Consider the following 14,368-nt stretch of genomic DNA (forward strand, 5'->3'; position numbering starts at 1 on the left):
TTTTTACACACTAGGGTTTTCCCTGTGGCTCAGTAGTAGAGAATCCGTCTGCAGTGCTAGAGATGCAGGAGACACGGTTTGATCTCTGGATTGGGGAGATCCCCTGGAGGAAGGCATGTATTCTTGCCAGGAAAATTCCATGGACAGAAGAGCCTGGTGGGCTACGGTCCATAGGGCTGCAAAGAGCTGGACACGACTGAAGTGACTGAGCATAAACACAGTCTTGCTCTTTTCTCTTTCCCCTCTGTAGTTTAATTCTACCAATTAATTTTATTTCATTGAAATTATGAATAATTTCATTTCAATGAAATGAAATCTGCATTTCATTGAAAGCCTTCCTTACTTCATCTGGGGCTCACTGTCATCTCATTTGGTTTTATCCTTAAACTTTTCTGCCTTCTTGTATCTTCCTGAAGACACTAGGAACTTTTCTAATTATTCCATTTATAGGTTTGTTTTTCAGACTAATGGTTTGTTTTTCTTTCATTTTCTACATCTCTCAATTGGAAATATTTAGTCTAGGTATTTAAAGGCAAGCAGAATGGACAGTCTGCCCTTGGATCTGCTAGCTGGTAAGACTAGCTCTCACTCAATTTCAGCATCTAGTAGGCATTCTTCTAGGACTGAAATTGGATCTTCTCTTACTTTTGTTCATTCATTTGTTCTTAATTAATTTTTACTGGAGTATAGCTGCTTTACAACGTGTTAGTTGCTACTGTCCAGCAAAATGAATCGGCCATACACATACATACATCCCCCCCTTTCGGACCTCCTTCCCGTTCAGGTCACCACATGTACACTGCTGATACTACATAGAAGACAAACAACTAATGAGAACGTATCGTATAGCACAGGGATCCTCTGGTTTAACTGATGCTTCCGCTTTGATCCACTCTTTAAAACAGCGAGTCTTTGGTGGTAGAGATCCTTTTGAAGCTTACCATCTTACCGACTTTGTCCTAGTTTTTAAAGGATAGCACTTCTGTGTTTATAATCTGACCCTAGTCTCTGCATGTTCATGTCACTCCTTACACAGAACTTCCAGATTTAACAAATAAGGGTTAACTTGTCCAGAACTGATACCCTGTAGACTAGTTTCCTAGAAAAAGAGATGGACTCTGGCAAAGTTCCAAAGAAACCAGCTAGGTTTAGTGTTTTTAGGGCAATGAATCCTGACCTATAGCGAAGGCTTAGACCCTAGAGTTCTCTCCTGACAGGAAAGAGGTTGGGGCTCCCGAAATTATGAATGCCTAGGTGGCAAATCTTGTGACATACCCTATGATTTTCTTTGCCATACTCTGTGTGTGTTACTCGCTCAGTCGTGTCTGACTCTTTGCAACCCCATGGACTGTAGCCTACCTGGCTCCTTTGTCCACGGGATTCTCCAGGCAAGAATACTGGAGAGGGTTGCCTTTTCCTTCTCCAAACAACAAACAATCCTGTGATCGCAATCCCAATGCAAAGACCTCATCTGTTCCTCCATACCAATCACAGGGGAAGGGCTGGCTGATGTGACATCAAACGATGGATGCTGAGGTGACAGGGTAGAGCTTGTGTCAAGGCTCTGCCATGCCATGTTGTTGTTGGGTCTGGTCCCCAATTATACCAAGAGTGTAACAACAGCTCCCTAAACACAGAGCATCCAATGGAAGGACAATGGGAGACCTGCACACCTGCTCTGCTCCTGTCTCTCTGAGTTTTCTCAGAGCAGCGTGGCCCTGGTAGGCCTGCTGTGAGTGCGGCTGACCAATTACTTCGTTAGCATGGCAGTTGTCCCAGCAAACCGGGCATCTCTCCAGGCCAATAACATGGCCTTCTGGAAGCAAGTCAGGGGGGTTGGAAAGAAATCAAAGACCAAGATGGGAGTGGGAAGAAAATGCTAGTGATACTGTGGTCAGCCTTCAGGATGGCTGGCTAGAGATCATTAGCAGGAACTAGCTTTGAACAGTCCTTAGCAGTGGAACCCCTGTGGGGTTAGGACTCTCAGTGATAGAATTCCTTTGGTGGTGTGTGTGTGTATGATATTGAAAGTAATTACCTAATACACAGTGGACACTTCACTGAGAGGAAAGCTGAACTACTGCCCCTCATAAAATTCATGCAAAAAAAAATGAAAGGGGGCATCTTCCTTACAATGGGTGGAGGATGTGTTAGGAAAAGGCTGACTATTACAAACCAGGATAAAGTGAAAGTGAAAGTCACTCAGACTGTTTGTGACCTCATGGACTATACAGTCCATGGAATTCTTCGGGCCAGAATATTGGAGCGAGTAGCCATTCCCTTCTCCAGGAGATATTCCCAACCCAGGGATCAAACCCACGTCTCCCACACTGCAGGTGGATTCTCTACTTTCTGAGCCACCAGGGAAGTAAGAACCTGCCTGCAATGCAGGAGACCTGGGTTTGATTCCTGGGTCAGGAAGATCCCTTGGAGAACGAAATGGCAACCCACTCCAGTATGCTTGCCTGGAGAATCCTGTGGACAGAGGAGCCTGGCGGGTTACAGTCCATGACATCACAATAATCAGACATGACTTAGTGACTAAACCACCACCAAATCTATGTACAAGACAAGAAAAGTGGGCTTCCAAATTCTACTTCCCTCTTGCCTAGAAAATCCCATGGATGGAGGAGCCTGGAAGGCTACAGTCCATGGGATCACGAAGAGTCAGACATGACTGAGCGACCTCACTTTCACTTTTCACTTTCATGCATTGGAGAAGGAAATGGCAACCCACTCCAGTGTTCTTGCCAGGAGAATCCCAGGGACAGCGGAGCCTGGTGGGCTGCCGTCTATGGGGTCGCACAGAGTCGGACACGACTGAAGCAACTTAGCAGCAGCAGCAGCCATGAGATGAAGATGGTAAAGGGGACAGTCCTTTACAATGGTGTGTGTGTGTGTGTTAGTCACTCAGTCATATCCGACTCTTTGCAATCCCATGGACTGTAGGCCACCAGGCTCCTCTGTCCATAGACCTCTTCAGGCAAGAATACTGGAGTGGGTTGCCATGCCCTTCTCCAGGGGATCTTCCCCACCCAGGGATTGAACCTGGGTCTCCTACACTGCAGGCAGATTCTTTACCACCTGAGGTACCAGGGAAGCCCACAGAGTGGGGCCTCCTGTGTTGGATCTGTCTTGCACTACCAGATGGTTTGGGGGAGGGGGAGCCATTCCACTGTAACCCTCCTTCTGGTTCCTTCTGCCCCCTGGCAAATCCCACTGGAATACACCATCCAGAATTTGTCCAAAGAATTGGCTGTCAATAGTAAATTGTAGGCCCTGAACTGACCAAGCCAACCAGGACAACTCTTCTGCAGAAGTCCCAGTTGCTAGGAGAATCTGGGATCAACGCTGTGGGTCTGGGTCAGTCTTTACTCAATCCTGGTGCTACAGCTACAGATGAAGAACTCTGGAACTGGAAGATGTGCACTTCCTAAGCTGTTCCTACAAGGGCCTCCCCCTGCCTGTTCTCAGGGAAGATGATCAGCACCAACGGTGGTCACCCAACGTCTACTCTTATCATCCTTCTGCCTCCCGAGATGGGAGGTCTACATTCCAAGCCCATATGAGTTGAAATGGAATAGATTGTTGGCAGAGTGAGAGATGCTGCTTGAAGCCAGCCCTCTTTGAACTAGGGGGAGACAGGACAGGACAGAGAGCTAGATAGAAATCAAGTATTTCCTTGACCAATTCTAATCCTCCAGGTTAGCTCTCCCAAAAAACAGACTCAACTCTTACAAGACTCCAAGGAAACGGGCTAGTCTCAGTGCTAAGTTCATTAATTTGGTCAAAGGCAAGGCTTGGACTCAGATCCTAAATCAGTGGAAGCAAAGAAGGTAGGAGCTGAATTCTGAATGCTGATGTGCTCAGACCCACCAGTTCTTTGCTTACCACTAATAAAGCTGCAACTGCAAGACTTGGATCCTAGTTCCCTGACCCAACAACTAAACAGTGACCTGGCAAGGGAGGACTGAAGTTAAGGTTCTGGCACATCATCTTGTTATTGGTCCCAGACCATACCCAGGGAGAAGCCTGGTACTTCCTTAATCACAGCTCTTAGAAAACCATCTCTCTCCAAGACTCTGACATCCAGCCCTGCCAGACCTCTGTGTGCTGCTCTGGAATGTATGGGAATGTTTCCTACCAGCCCAGGGTCTGAGAACTTTCTCCAGTGCTCCACAGATGTGGTGTGAATGCTGCTTATCCATCTGTCCTTCCAAGTAGGTGACAATTCTGAAAGAAGACACGGCCTCTGATCTGCTACAAGTGTTTGTCAGACCATGAGTACTCCATGCCTGCTACCCTAGCAGATATCTGAACTGAAGAATAGACAACCAGCCTTTGAGTCAATGGAAGCCAGTCCACATTGCATACCAGCACCATCTTTAGCAGCAGTGGAGACTACAGTTTGTGCTCTGGTCAGACGGTGTATTTGTGGGCTGAACAATGGCCCCAAATGCACCCAGGTGCCCAGTCCCCATGACATGGCTTCTGCTCATGTTCATTTGCTCTTTAGTTCCCCGAGCGTGCTGGAGCCATGCCCTGGACTGCAGCCTGCTTCACTGCGCTGTGACAAACTGCCCTTTGCCATCTGCTGGCTGGTACCCTGCTTTAACCTGAATGGGCGCCCTGGAAAAAGGAGGCTGCCACCTGCCTCTGGGCACAGCTGCCACCTAGCTGTTGCTGCGGGGCCTCCATGGGGCTTGTCTGGACCCATCAGATCAGATATGCGGAAGCTACACACCATCACCTCAGGGGGACCCCATGTTCAGGTGAGCCCTCATGGCACTCTAGTCCCATATTTTAAGTAGTCCTAGTTTATCCTCCAAAGTACACTGAACTTACGAATGAATGAATGAACTTACGAACTTATAAACTGAATCTCTAAAACTTTCATCAATATCAACTCAAATCATTTTATCAATCAGGCAATAAAGGCACAGGTCTTGTGGCCAATGAACTGATTAAGGGCATAGAAAACTAGTTCAGATCTTTCAAAAAGGAGTTGCAAAAAAAACCCAAACAAACACAATCTAACTTAAGAATAGGTTTATAGACAAAACATCCTACTTATTATGGCATTTGGGTACATTTTATCATGCTGTAGGGTGGGGCATCTAATTGTGAGTAAGCCACTGACCCGTGAATGTAATCTGACAGCAGCCCCACCTTGATCACATTTTCCAAACTCATTTTCACTCTCAGCCACTAAGTTGATATGGTGCCCTGGTTGCTACTTGTATTAGTAACCATTAGTAAGTAGCTCTAACATTTGTTGAATAAGTGGATGAATAGAAGAATGAATAAAGAAAGGAAGAAAACAATTTATAAATCCTCCAATGCAAACACTCACAGATTTTTAAAAATCAGAAATTGTTGATTCATGGGTACTGAGATCCAGGTTTGCTAGATGAAAAAGTTCTAGAGACCAGAACTGTTGTTACACAACAGTGAGAATGCACTTAATACTACTGAACTCACTCACAAATAGTTAGGATGGTAAATTCTATTATGTGTTTTTTACTGTAAAAAATTTAAAAATATCACATCAAGTTTTAAAAATCAGAAATAAAAGGTATAGAAAAGTTCAGAATATGTCTGTGGTAGCTATCTGAAACTCAATGAGGCCACTCCTAAACTTTCATCAGGGTAGCCCTGGCTTCTTCAGCTTTAATTTTCATATATTATTTGTTACTTCTTTCTTAAATTCTTTTTTTTGGGGGGGAGTCTGTAATGGAAAGTTCCATTGTTTGATTTCTCATAGTTGGAGAATTTGATGGTTCCAATTATAAAAACAAAAAACAACATCTGAGGGATATACTTACAGTAGAGAACAAGAAAGTGCTAAATTACACTGTAGTGTATAATTTTGGGGAATTTTCACAGTTGAAAGTAAAGCAGTTCTTGGTTTGCGTAGGGCGGTGGCTGCCAACACAGGCTCTGAAGCCAGCTGAGTCAACACCAGCCCCAGCACGGACAAGCTCAATTTCTTTGTGCCACAGTTTCCTCATCTTCAAAAAAAGCTAATCATTTTTTAAAAGCTTAAAAATAATCATTTTAAAAAGCTTATGCAAAGATTTTACTTTGAATTTTACATAAGCAAGAATTTATTCCATTTTTACAAACTGAAAAACTAAACTTTACTTTTAACAACAGGCTCTAGAGTTTTAACAAGTAACTTCTCAATTACAGTAAGTAATAACTCTTCAGTACATAATTCTATAATCACCTATGTATGATCCCCACATTCAGAAAACAACCACTGTTAACACTTGGTTGGTACATAACACATGCCAAATATAATTATATTTTACCTTGTGTTTGGATCTCATTTTCTCTTTAATGTACCATGAGCATTTTCTTAAACTGATATATATTTTGAGATTTCCTGTTGGCTCAGATGGTAAGAACCTGCCTGTAATGTGGGAGACTCAGGTTCGATCCCTGGGTTGGGAAGATCCTCAGGAGAAGGAAATAGCAGCATTCCAGTATTCCTGCCTAGAGAATGTCATGGACAGAGGAGCGTGGCAGGCTACTGTCCATGGGGTTGCAGGGGTTGCAAAGAATCAGACATGACTGTGCAACTAACATTTTAACTTTCTTTTTTTTTTTTCTATTTTTTTTTAATTTTAACATCTTTAATTCTTACATGCGTTCCCAAACATGAACCCCCCTCCCACCTCCCTCCCCACAACATCTCTCTGGGTCATCCCCATGCACCAGCCCCAAGCAAGCTGCACCCTACGTCAGACATGGACTGGCGATTCAATTCTTACATGACAGTAACTTTTCACACAATTCAGAATAAAATCCAAAGTCCTCAGCTTGGCCTACAAGCTCCCATGTGATCCCAACCTCCTGGTTTAAACTTGGCTCCTTTCCTTTCATCCCCCACCTTCCTCACTGAGTTCCAGACAGTGCTGAGCCTTCACTTGGCACTCCCTACATCCTCTCTCTAAAGCCTCTTCCTCCAGATTTTTACAAGGCTCACTCCCTCACCTTCTCCATGCTTCATCTCCTAGAAGGTGAACACTGTATGTAAAGTAGCAACTGCGATCTATTCCTTTGCCTTATTTTTCATCACAGCATTTACCACCAGTTCATACGTTATAATAGATAGGAATGGTTAAGCCCTGTTTTTCCCAGCACAATCTTAGTGTCGCAAGGAAAATATTTTGTCTATCTTGCTAGCTGTTTTATCTCTAGACATTAGGTCCTAAACAAATACTTGCTAAACGAATGAATTTGGCTCTAATTTGTAATTTCGTGACTGCACTGAACTCTGTTGTATAGGTATCGCTTGATGTTGCTAACCCTTTGCTTTGAGACATCCTAAATTGTACTGTAGGGACTTCTCTAGTGGTATAGCAGGTTAAGACTCCATGCTCCCAAGGCAGGGGGCACCGGTTCAAGCGCTGGTTGGGGAACTGACATCCCATATGCCACAGGTGAAGCCAAAAAAAATTTTTTTTTTTTTGCTATGGATATGCTCAAATATATTCTTTTAAATACTCTTGGATTGTTCCTTCAAGGTGGAATGAATGCAGCAGCTTCCTAACCATTCCCCCTTCCTCTTCCCATAGGTGTCTCACAGTGAGACTCCTATCACACTCCTTTCCGTAGACTGAAGAGACAGAAGCCCAAACTCTGAACCCAAATCTTTCCATACACACTCAGCCCCAGTCACTGCTCAGAAATATACTTGCCACTTTAACCAAGTTGCTGCACCTACCATTTTCTCTAATTTTGCTTTGGTCTATGTAGTTCTGCCTTACAGAATATATTCCTGTTTCTTTACCTGCCTAAATTACACCCATCTTTCATGTTCCCCACAAGTCCCTTCTTTTTTCTTCTTTTTTTACATCTTACTCTTTTTTTTTTTTTTTCTTTTTTTGGCCTCTCTGTGTACCATGTGGGATCTAGTTCCCCGACCAGGGATCAAACCTGTGCCCCCTTGCATTTGGAACCTGGCGTGTTAGCCACTGGACCACCAGTGAAGTCCTCCCCCACCAGTTCCTTCTGGCTCCGTCTTGCCTTCCTTGAATCTAGTACCTATGATCTCTCACTTCTTTGAACTGTTCTGCTCTTCATACCTATCACCCAAGAGAGCCCTTGACCATCAGCCACGTTCCAGTACCTACCATGCTGTAGAATGCAATGTGCAATTTCCTGAGGCATGAAAGCCTTTTTTTCCCCCTCCTTTCTCAAAGTCCTAGGCAGTTCTAGCCATAAAATAGCAAATATTTTCTAACTTAACCCTATCGCCAAAAACTCTCATGGAGATGAGAGTGCTTTGAGGGGAGAAACAGAATTATTTCTGATCAAATATTTCCATCTTCCCATATATTTGGTTTGTAAATGATCTAACCACTATTCTTCCACAAATAACTTTAATTCTTAAATTTCTACTCACAATCTTTATTAAACCACCATAAGAAATATGTTTCTGATGAATTTGTGGTTTTGTCTCAGGCTTTGGCTTGTCTTAATATAATATTATTAAGCATGACATTATTTACAAAGAAATATTTCCTTCAGAAATTATTATAAAACCACAACAAATGGTATCTGAGTTATAGAGATTGAATATATGGGATTTGGCATGTCAGGAAAATCACCATGTGTGTCTTTCCTCTTTTCCATTTTCAAACATGAGAAATCAAGTTAAAATGAATGAAAAGGTCTACACGAAAGGAAAAATAATTTGAAATGGTGCAATGTGGAGGAAAGATGTACGTGGAAGACTGGGAAGAAGTTCTCTCTCTGTGATGCTGCTGCTGGGAACTCTAGGCTGAGTACTCAGCTGGGGTATGAGAGTAGCAATATAGAGGGTGAGTCCAAAGTCACATCCCTTTGCTTTTTAATCTCAATAACTTACATTCTTCCCAGGTGGCACAGTGGTAAAGAACCCACCTGCCAAGGCAGGAGACGCAAGAGGCTCAATTCAATTCCTGGATCAGGAAGATCCCCTGGGTGAGGAAATGGAACCCACTCCAGTATTCTTGCCTGGAGTATCCCATGGACAGAGGAGCCTGGCGGGCTGCATACAGCCCATGGGGTAGCAAAGAGTTGGACACGACTGAGCACACAGCACACAACTTACATTCTTAACACCAAGCCTCGGGTCTTTTTCTCCACCCCTACACGCTTTCTGGTTGCCTGGACTCAAGAGCCTCCAAAGCCCCTAGGGCACCCTGGCAAAGGGCTACTCACCATCCTCCTCGAAGAGCAGCCCCATGTGTCCATGTGCCTCGGCTTCCTTCTTCCCACCGTCAATTTTGATGACTTGAGCAATCTTAAAACATCGCTCATAGAAGTGGTTTCTAACCCACTTGTCTTCAGAATTATTGAAGTAACAGGCCAGAGCGTACAAGTTATTATAGACCTCTTCAAAGTATTCTTCAAAGAGAGAAAAACATCAGAAAATGCATTAGCAAAATGTCTCAAGGCACATCTCTTAAAATGGCAAACCAATATAGTGACATTTAGTTTCTATTTTTCTTTAAAAGCATGATTAACTATTTAAAAACTGGAAATGTAAAAATTAATGTGTTTTAACTATTAAACTAGTTATATTAATTAAAGGATGTACACATGAGAAAAACAAAAAAAAATCTTTTGAAGCGCTTAGACTGATATACTCTTTGGTTGATATAGTAGTCTTTATATAAGACAAAAACAGAATGGTGTCTGCTAGCAATGGGCTCAGTTCTTTTGAAATAAATGAGTATATGGTATCAGCAAGTACTTATCCCACTGAAGATTTGAAAAGTATTTAGAGATTCCAGAGAATGCAATGTTTCCTAACCATGGCAAGAAGATAAAGGAAGTAAGCAGATGAAATCTAAAAATATCAAGGTATTTTCACCCAAAAGAAAAAGTAAGCATGCAGCTTATAGATAGATACAAGAAATGATGATCACTGTATGTTCCATACACTTTACAGCACCGTTTGTGACAGTACAAGTTACTAGCAATGTTAAGAAACAGTAGATTTCTAGCATTATCTTTTCTATGAGTATCTTCTTCTGCTGAAAATGTGTTAATACTAGTCATCGCTCTCACTCAGGAAGTTACTAGTTTATTAGCTGTCAGTTTATTAAATCCCTCTTTCTTTCCCCTAAAGTGGCAAATATCTGACCTATTTGTACACACAAAAAATATATACTGATAAACTATGGATCAGTCTTACAAACTTCATTGCACACAGTCATAAACTTAAACAAAAATGTCTGTGCTAAATTGTACTTCTCTCTTGTAGATTTCATTCTACTGGTGGACATGAAAAAATACATAATCTTTGCATTTCTTTGCATTTGTGCTAAAAACATAGTCATAAGTAAATGGTAGGCTATGGATTACCCTTCCAAGGACTTTTTACAGCAATCACTATCTGTTGGAATTAAGTGATATTAATTGCTCACTACTATCAGAAGAGTCAATCTATATATGCCTGAAATAATTACAATTATGAAAAGCATTACATATTGCCCACTGGTACTCCTATACGATTAAAGTCAAAAGGCTGAGAAAAAATTGACAATAGGCTGATTACAACAAAAATTAACTTGTGAAAACCGTACATAAGTCACTCCAATGTTCCCAAAGAAATTTAAGACCTACATAATATCAGCTTTTACACAGTGTGTGTGCTGTGCTGTGCTCAGTCGCTCAGTTGGGTCCAATTCTTTGCACACCCATGCAGCCTGCCAGGCTCCTCTGTCCATGGAAATTTTCCAGGCAAGAATACCGGAAAGTTGCTCAGTCGTGTCCGACTCTTTGCAACCCCTTGGACTATACAGTTCATGGAATTCTCCAGGCCAGAATACTGGAGTGGGTAGCCTTTCCCTTCGCCAGGGGATTTTTCTAACCCAGGGATCAAACTCAGTTCTCCCACGTTGCAGGCGGATTCTTTACCAGCTGAGCCACAAGGGAAGCCCAAGAATACTAAAGTGGGTTGCCATTTCCTCCTCCAGGAAATCTTCTTGACCCAGGGATCTAATCCACATCTCTTGTGTGCCCTGCATCGGTGGGTGGATTCTTTATCACTATGCCCCCAGGGAAATCGCTACTTCATAATTCCATAGGAAATTAAGATTTATCTCAAAATAAGTTTTAGAACTAAAAATTAAAGTTAAAATACATTCTCCCTATTCCCCAGTTTTGAAGGAACTGGAGATTCTGCAGAGACTTTCTGCCTTTTAAAGGTTATTCACAATAAGCAATAGCTTAGGTGAAAAGTACGGGGTAAAACCCTGAGCAATTTACTTAAAAGAAATACTCTCATTTTAGAACTGATTTCTCTTGTGCTTTATCTTTCCATTCTGGACCTGTGCCTGATATGAATAGAGCATTAAAATCTGTTTTGTAATATTTTATATTCTTACTCATATATAGTGATTGAAAGTGAAAGTGAAGTTGTGTCCGACTCTATGTGACCCCATGGATTGTAGCCTGCCGGGCTCCTCCACCCATGGGATTTTCCAGGCAAGAGTACTGGAGCGGGTTTCCATTTCCTTCTCCAGAGGATCTTCCCGACCCAGGGATCGAACACTGGTCTCCTGCACTGCAGGCAGACGCTTTACCATCTGAGCCACCAGGGAAGCCCACATACACAGTGATTAGAGAACTGCTATTTTTTTTTTTAATTTTTTTAAATTTTTTTTAATTTTTTTTAAATTTTTTAAATTTTAAAATCTTTAATTCTTACATGCGTTCCCAAACATGAACCCCCCCTCCCACCTCCCTCCCCACAACATCTCTCTGGGTCATCCCCATGCACCAGCCCCAAGCATGCTGCACCCTACGTCAGACATGGACTGGCGATTCAATTCTTACATGACAGTATACATGTTAGAATTCCCATTCTCCCAAATCATCCCACCCTCTCCCTCTCCCTCTGAGTCCAAAAGTCCGTTATACACATCTATGTCTTTTTTCCTGTCTTGCATACAGGGTCGTCATTGCCATCTTCCTAAATTCCATATATATGTGTTAGTATACTGTATTGGTGTTTTTCTTTCTGGCTTACTTCACTCTGTATAATTGGCTCCAGTTTCATCCATCTCATCAGAACTGATTCAAATGAATTCTTTTTAACGGCTGAGTAATACTCCATTGTGTATATGTACCACAGCTTTCTTATCCATTCATCTGCTGATGGACATCTAGGTTGTTTCCATGTCCTGGCTATTATAAACAGTGCTGCGATGAACATTGGGGTACATGTGTCTCTTTCAATTCTGGTTTCCTCAGTGTGTATGCCCAGCACTGGGATTGCTGGGTCATAAGGTAGTTCTATTTGCAGTTTTTTAAGGAATCTCCACACTGTTCTCCATAGTGGCTGTACTAGTTTGCATTCCCACCAACAGTGTAGGAGGGTTCCTTTTTCTCCACACCCTCTCCAGCATTTATTGCTTGCAGATTTTTGGATCGCAGCCATTCTGACTGGTGTGAAGTGGTACCTCATTGTGGTTTTGATTTGCATTTCTCTAATAATGAGTGATGTTGAGCATCTTTTCATGTGTTTGTTAGCCATCTGTATGAAACTAGATCACTTTCTAACACCGTACACAAAAATAAACTCAAAATGGATTAAAGATCTAAATGTAAGATCAGAAACTATAAAACTCCTAGAGGAGAACATAGGCAAAACACTTTCAGACATAAATCACAGCAGGATCCTCTATGATCCACCTCCCAGAATTCTGGAAATAAAAGCAAAAATAAACAAATGGGATCTAATTAAAATTAAAAGCTTCTGCACAACAAAGGAAAATATAAGCAAGGTGAAAAGACAGCCTTCTGAATGGGAGAAAATAATAGCAAATGAAGCAACTGACAAACAACTAATCTCAAAAATATACAAGCAACTTCTGCAGCTCAATTCCAGAAAAATAAACGACCCAATCAAAAAATGGGCCAAAGAACTAAATAGACATTTCTCCAAAGAAGACATACAGATGGCTAACAAACACATGAAGAGAACTGCTATTTTTAAAACCTGTAAATAAAACGTTTCATATCTTCCATTTTAAAAAGTCATACAAAGAGCTTTAAAAAATATGTATGCAAACCTAAAATAATTTTCCATTTTTCAGTAATTAAGCTTTAATAGAAAAACATTTCCAACATTTGATAAACTTTTTGGTTTTGCTTAGAAGCTATTTAGATTACATATTTAAAGACTACTTGTCAGCTAAGCTATTCTTCTATGGAAAAATTGAAAGTTTTGAACCTTTGAGTAATACAAATACATGGTTTATACCCTTTACATTCTAAACAGCCTTTTCTCCTTGCTTGCACAACATTTCCTCAAATTGTCAGCAGCTATATTAATAAGATGAAAATCAATTTTATTGTTGATTTATTCCTTAGACCAATATTCACTATGCTACCTTAAAAGGAGATCTCATGATGAAATAAATTTGGAAAGTGCTCCTACTAATTTCTCTCTTTCAGTGAAACACACGATACATTAACATGTCAAAGGCTCTGATAAGTCCTGCAACAAACCAACCTGCTTAATGTATATGTTAATTCACATGGTTGTTTCTCAAACTTATTTCACCAGACACTCACTTTTGTTTTTCTTTACATAAACTGTATAAACATCCAGTGGGACTCTGCTTGAGTAAAACATACTTTGGGTATCTTAAATAAATGTTATTAGAGAAAAAAATTGCTGCTTAACCCTTGACAATAATTTAAAGTCAAGTGTAAATAATGTTTGAATTATCTATTGATTCAGTTACCCATTACCATTATTGCCATCTCTTCCTCAGCCCCATGGGGCACCAGGCCCTAATCATGTTACAGATGGTACAGAGATGACTCACATTGGGTCTTATAAGCATGATATCGGGGACAAAGAAATACTTTGTAACAAATGGAAAATGATCCAAAAAGAATGCTCGGCTTTCTTTAAACATTTCTTTGCTATAAAACAGAAAGCGATATTTTGAAAAGTAATTTAAATAACTCTGGGTTTCTGCTTTGTGAGTCTCAAGAGACAGAACTGACCTGAGATGACTATTGTTAGTTCCATAGCTTTGATTAAATGAACTTCATTGTGACCCTAGAGTGATAGTCTTTCCAATGAGAAGCAATAAGAATACTCAAAGATACGATGCTGCTTCAAGATAATTGTCTCCGATTCCACAACCATATGGGGTGAAATCGTCCAGGAACTATTAACAGATTTCTATATTCTAGATTAAGTGTGTGGTATACATGGGTTTTAAGATTTAGAATTAATTCAAGTTAATAAGAGTTTCTATACATATTCCCTGCACTACTTTCTAGGACATTCTTAAACTACAGTTTTTCTCCTATAAAGTTCATGTGTTAAATGTGAAAAAACTACACA

General features: G+C 41.1%; 1 protein-coding gene across 1 annotated transcript in view; it reads right to left on the reverse strand.

Moving 5' to 3' along the window:
- The window catches only part of TTC29 (tetratricopeptide repeat domain 29), a 259,564-nt gene that overhangs the window by 199,997 nt on the left and 45,199 nt on the right, over positions 1-14,368 (reverse strand). The window contains exon 6 of the mRNA XM_005691202.2: positions 9,214-9,399. Coding sequence (XP_005691259.1) covers positions 9,214-9,399 — 186 coding nt within the window. The remainder of the gene's footprint in view (positions 1-9,213; positions 9,400-14,368) is intronic.

Source organism: Capra hircus, chromosome 17 (assembly GCF_001704415.2).
Source record: "Capra hircus breed San Clemente chromosome 17, ASM170441v1, whole genome shotgun sequence".
NCBI classification, from domain to species: domain Eukaryota; kingdom Metazoa; phylum Chordata; class Mammalia; order Artiodactyla; family Bovidae; genus Capra; species Capra hircus.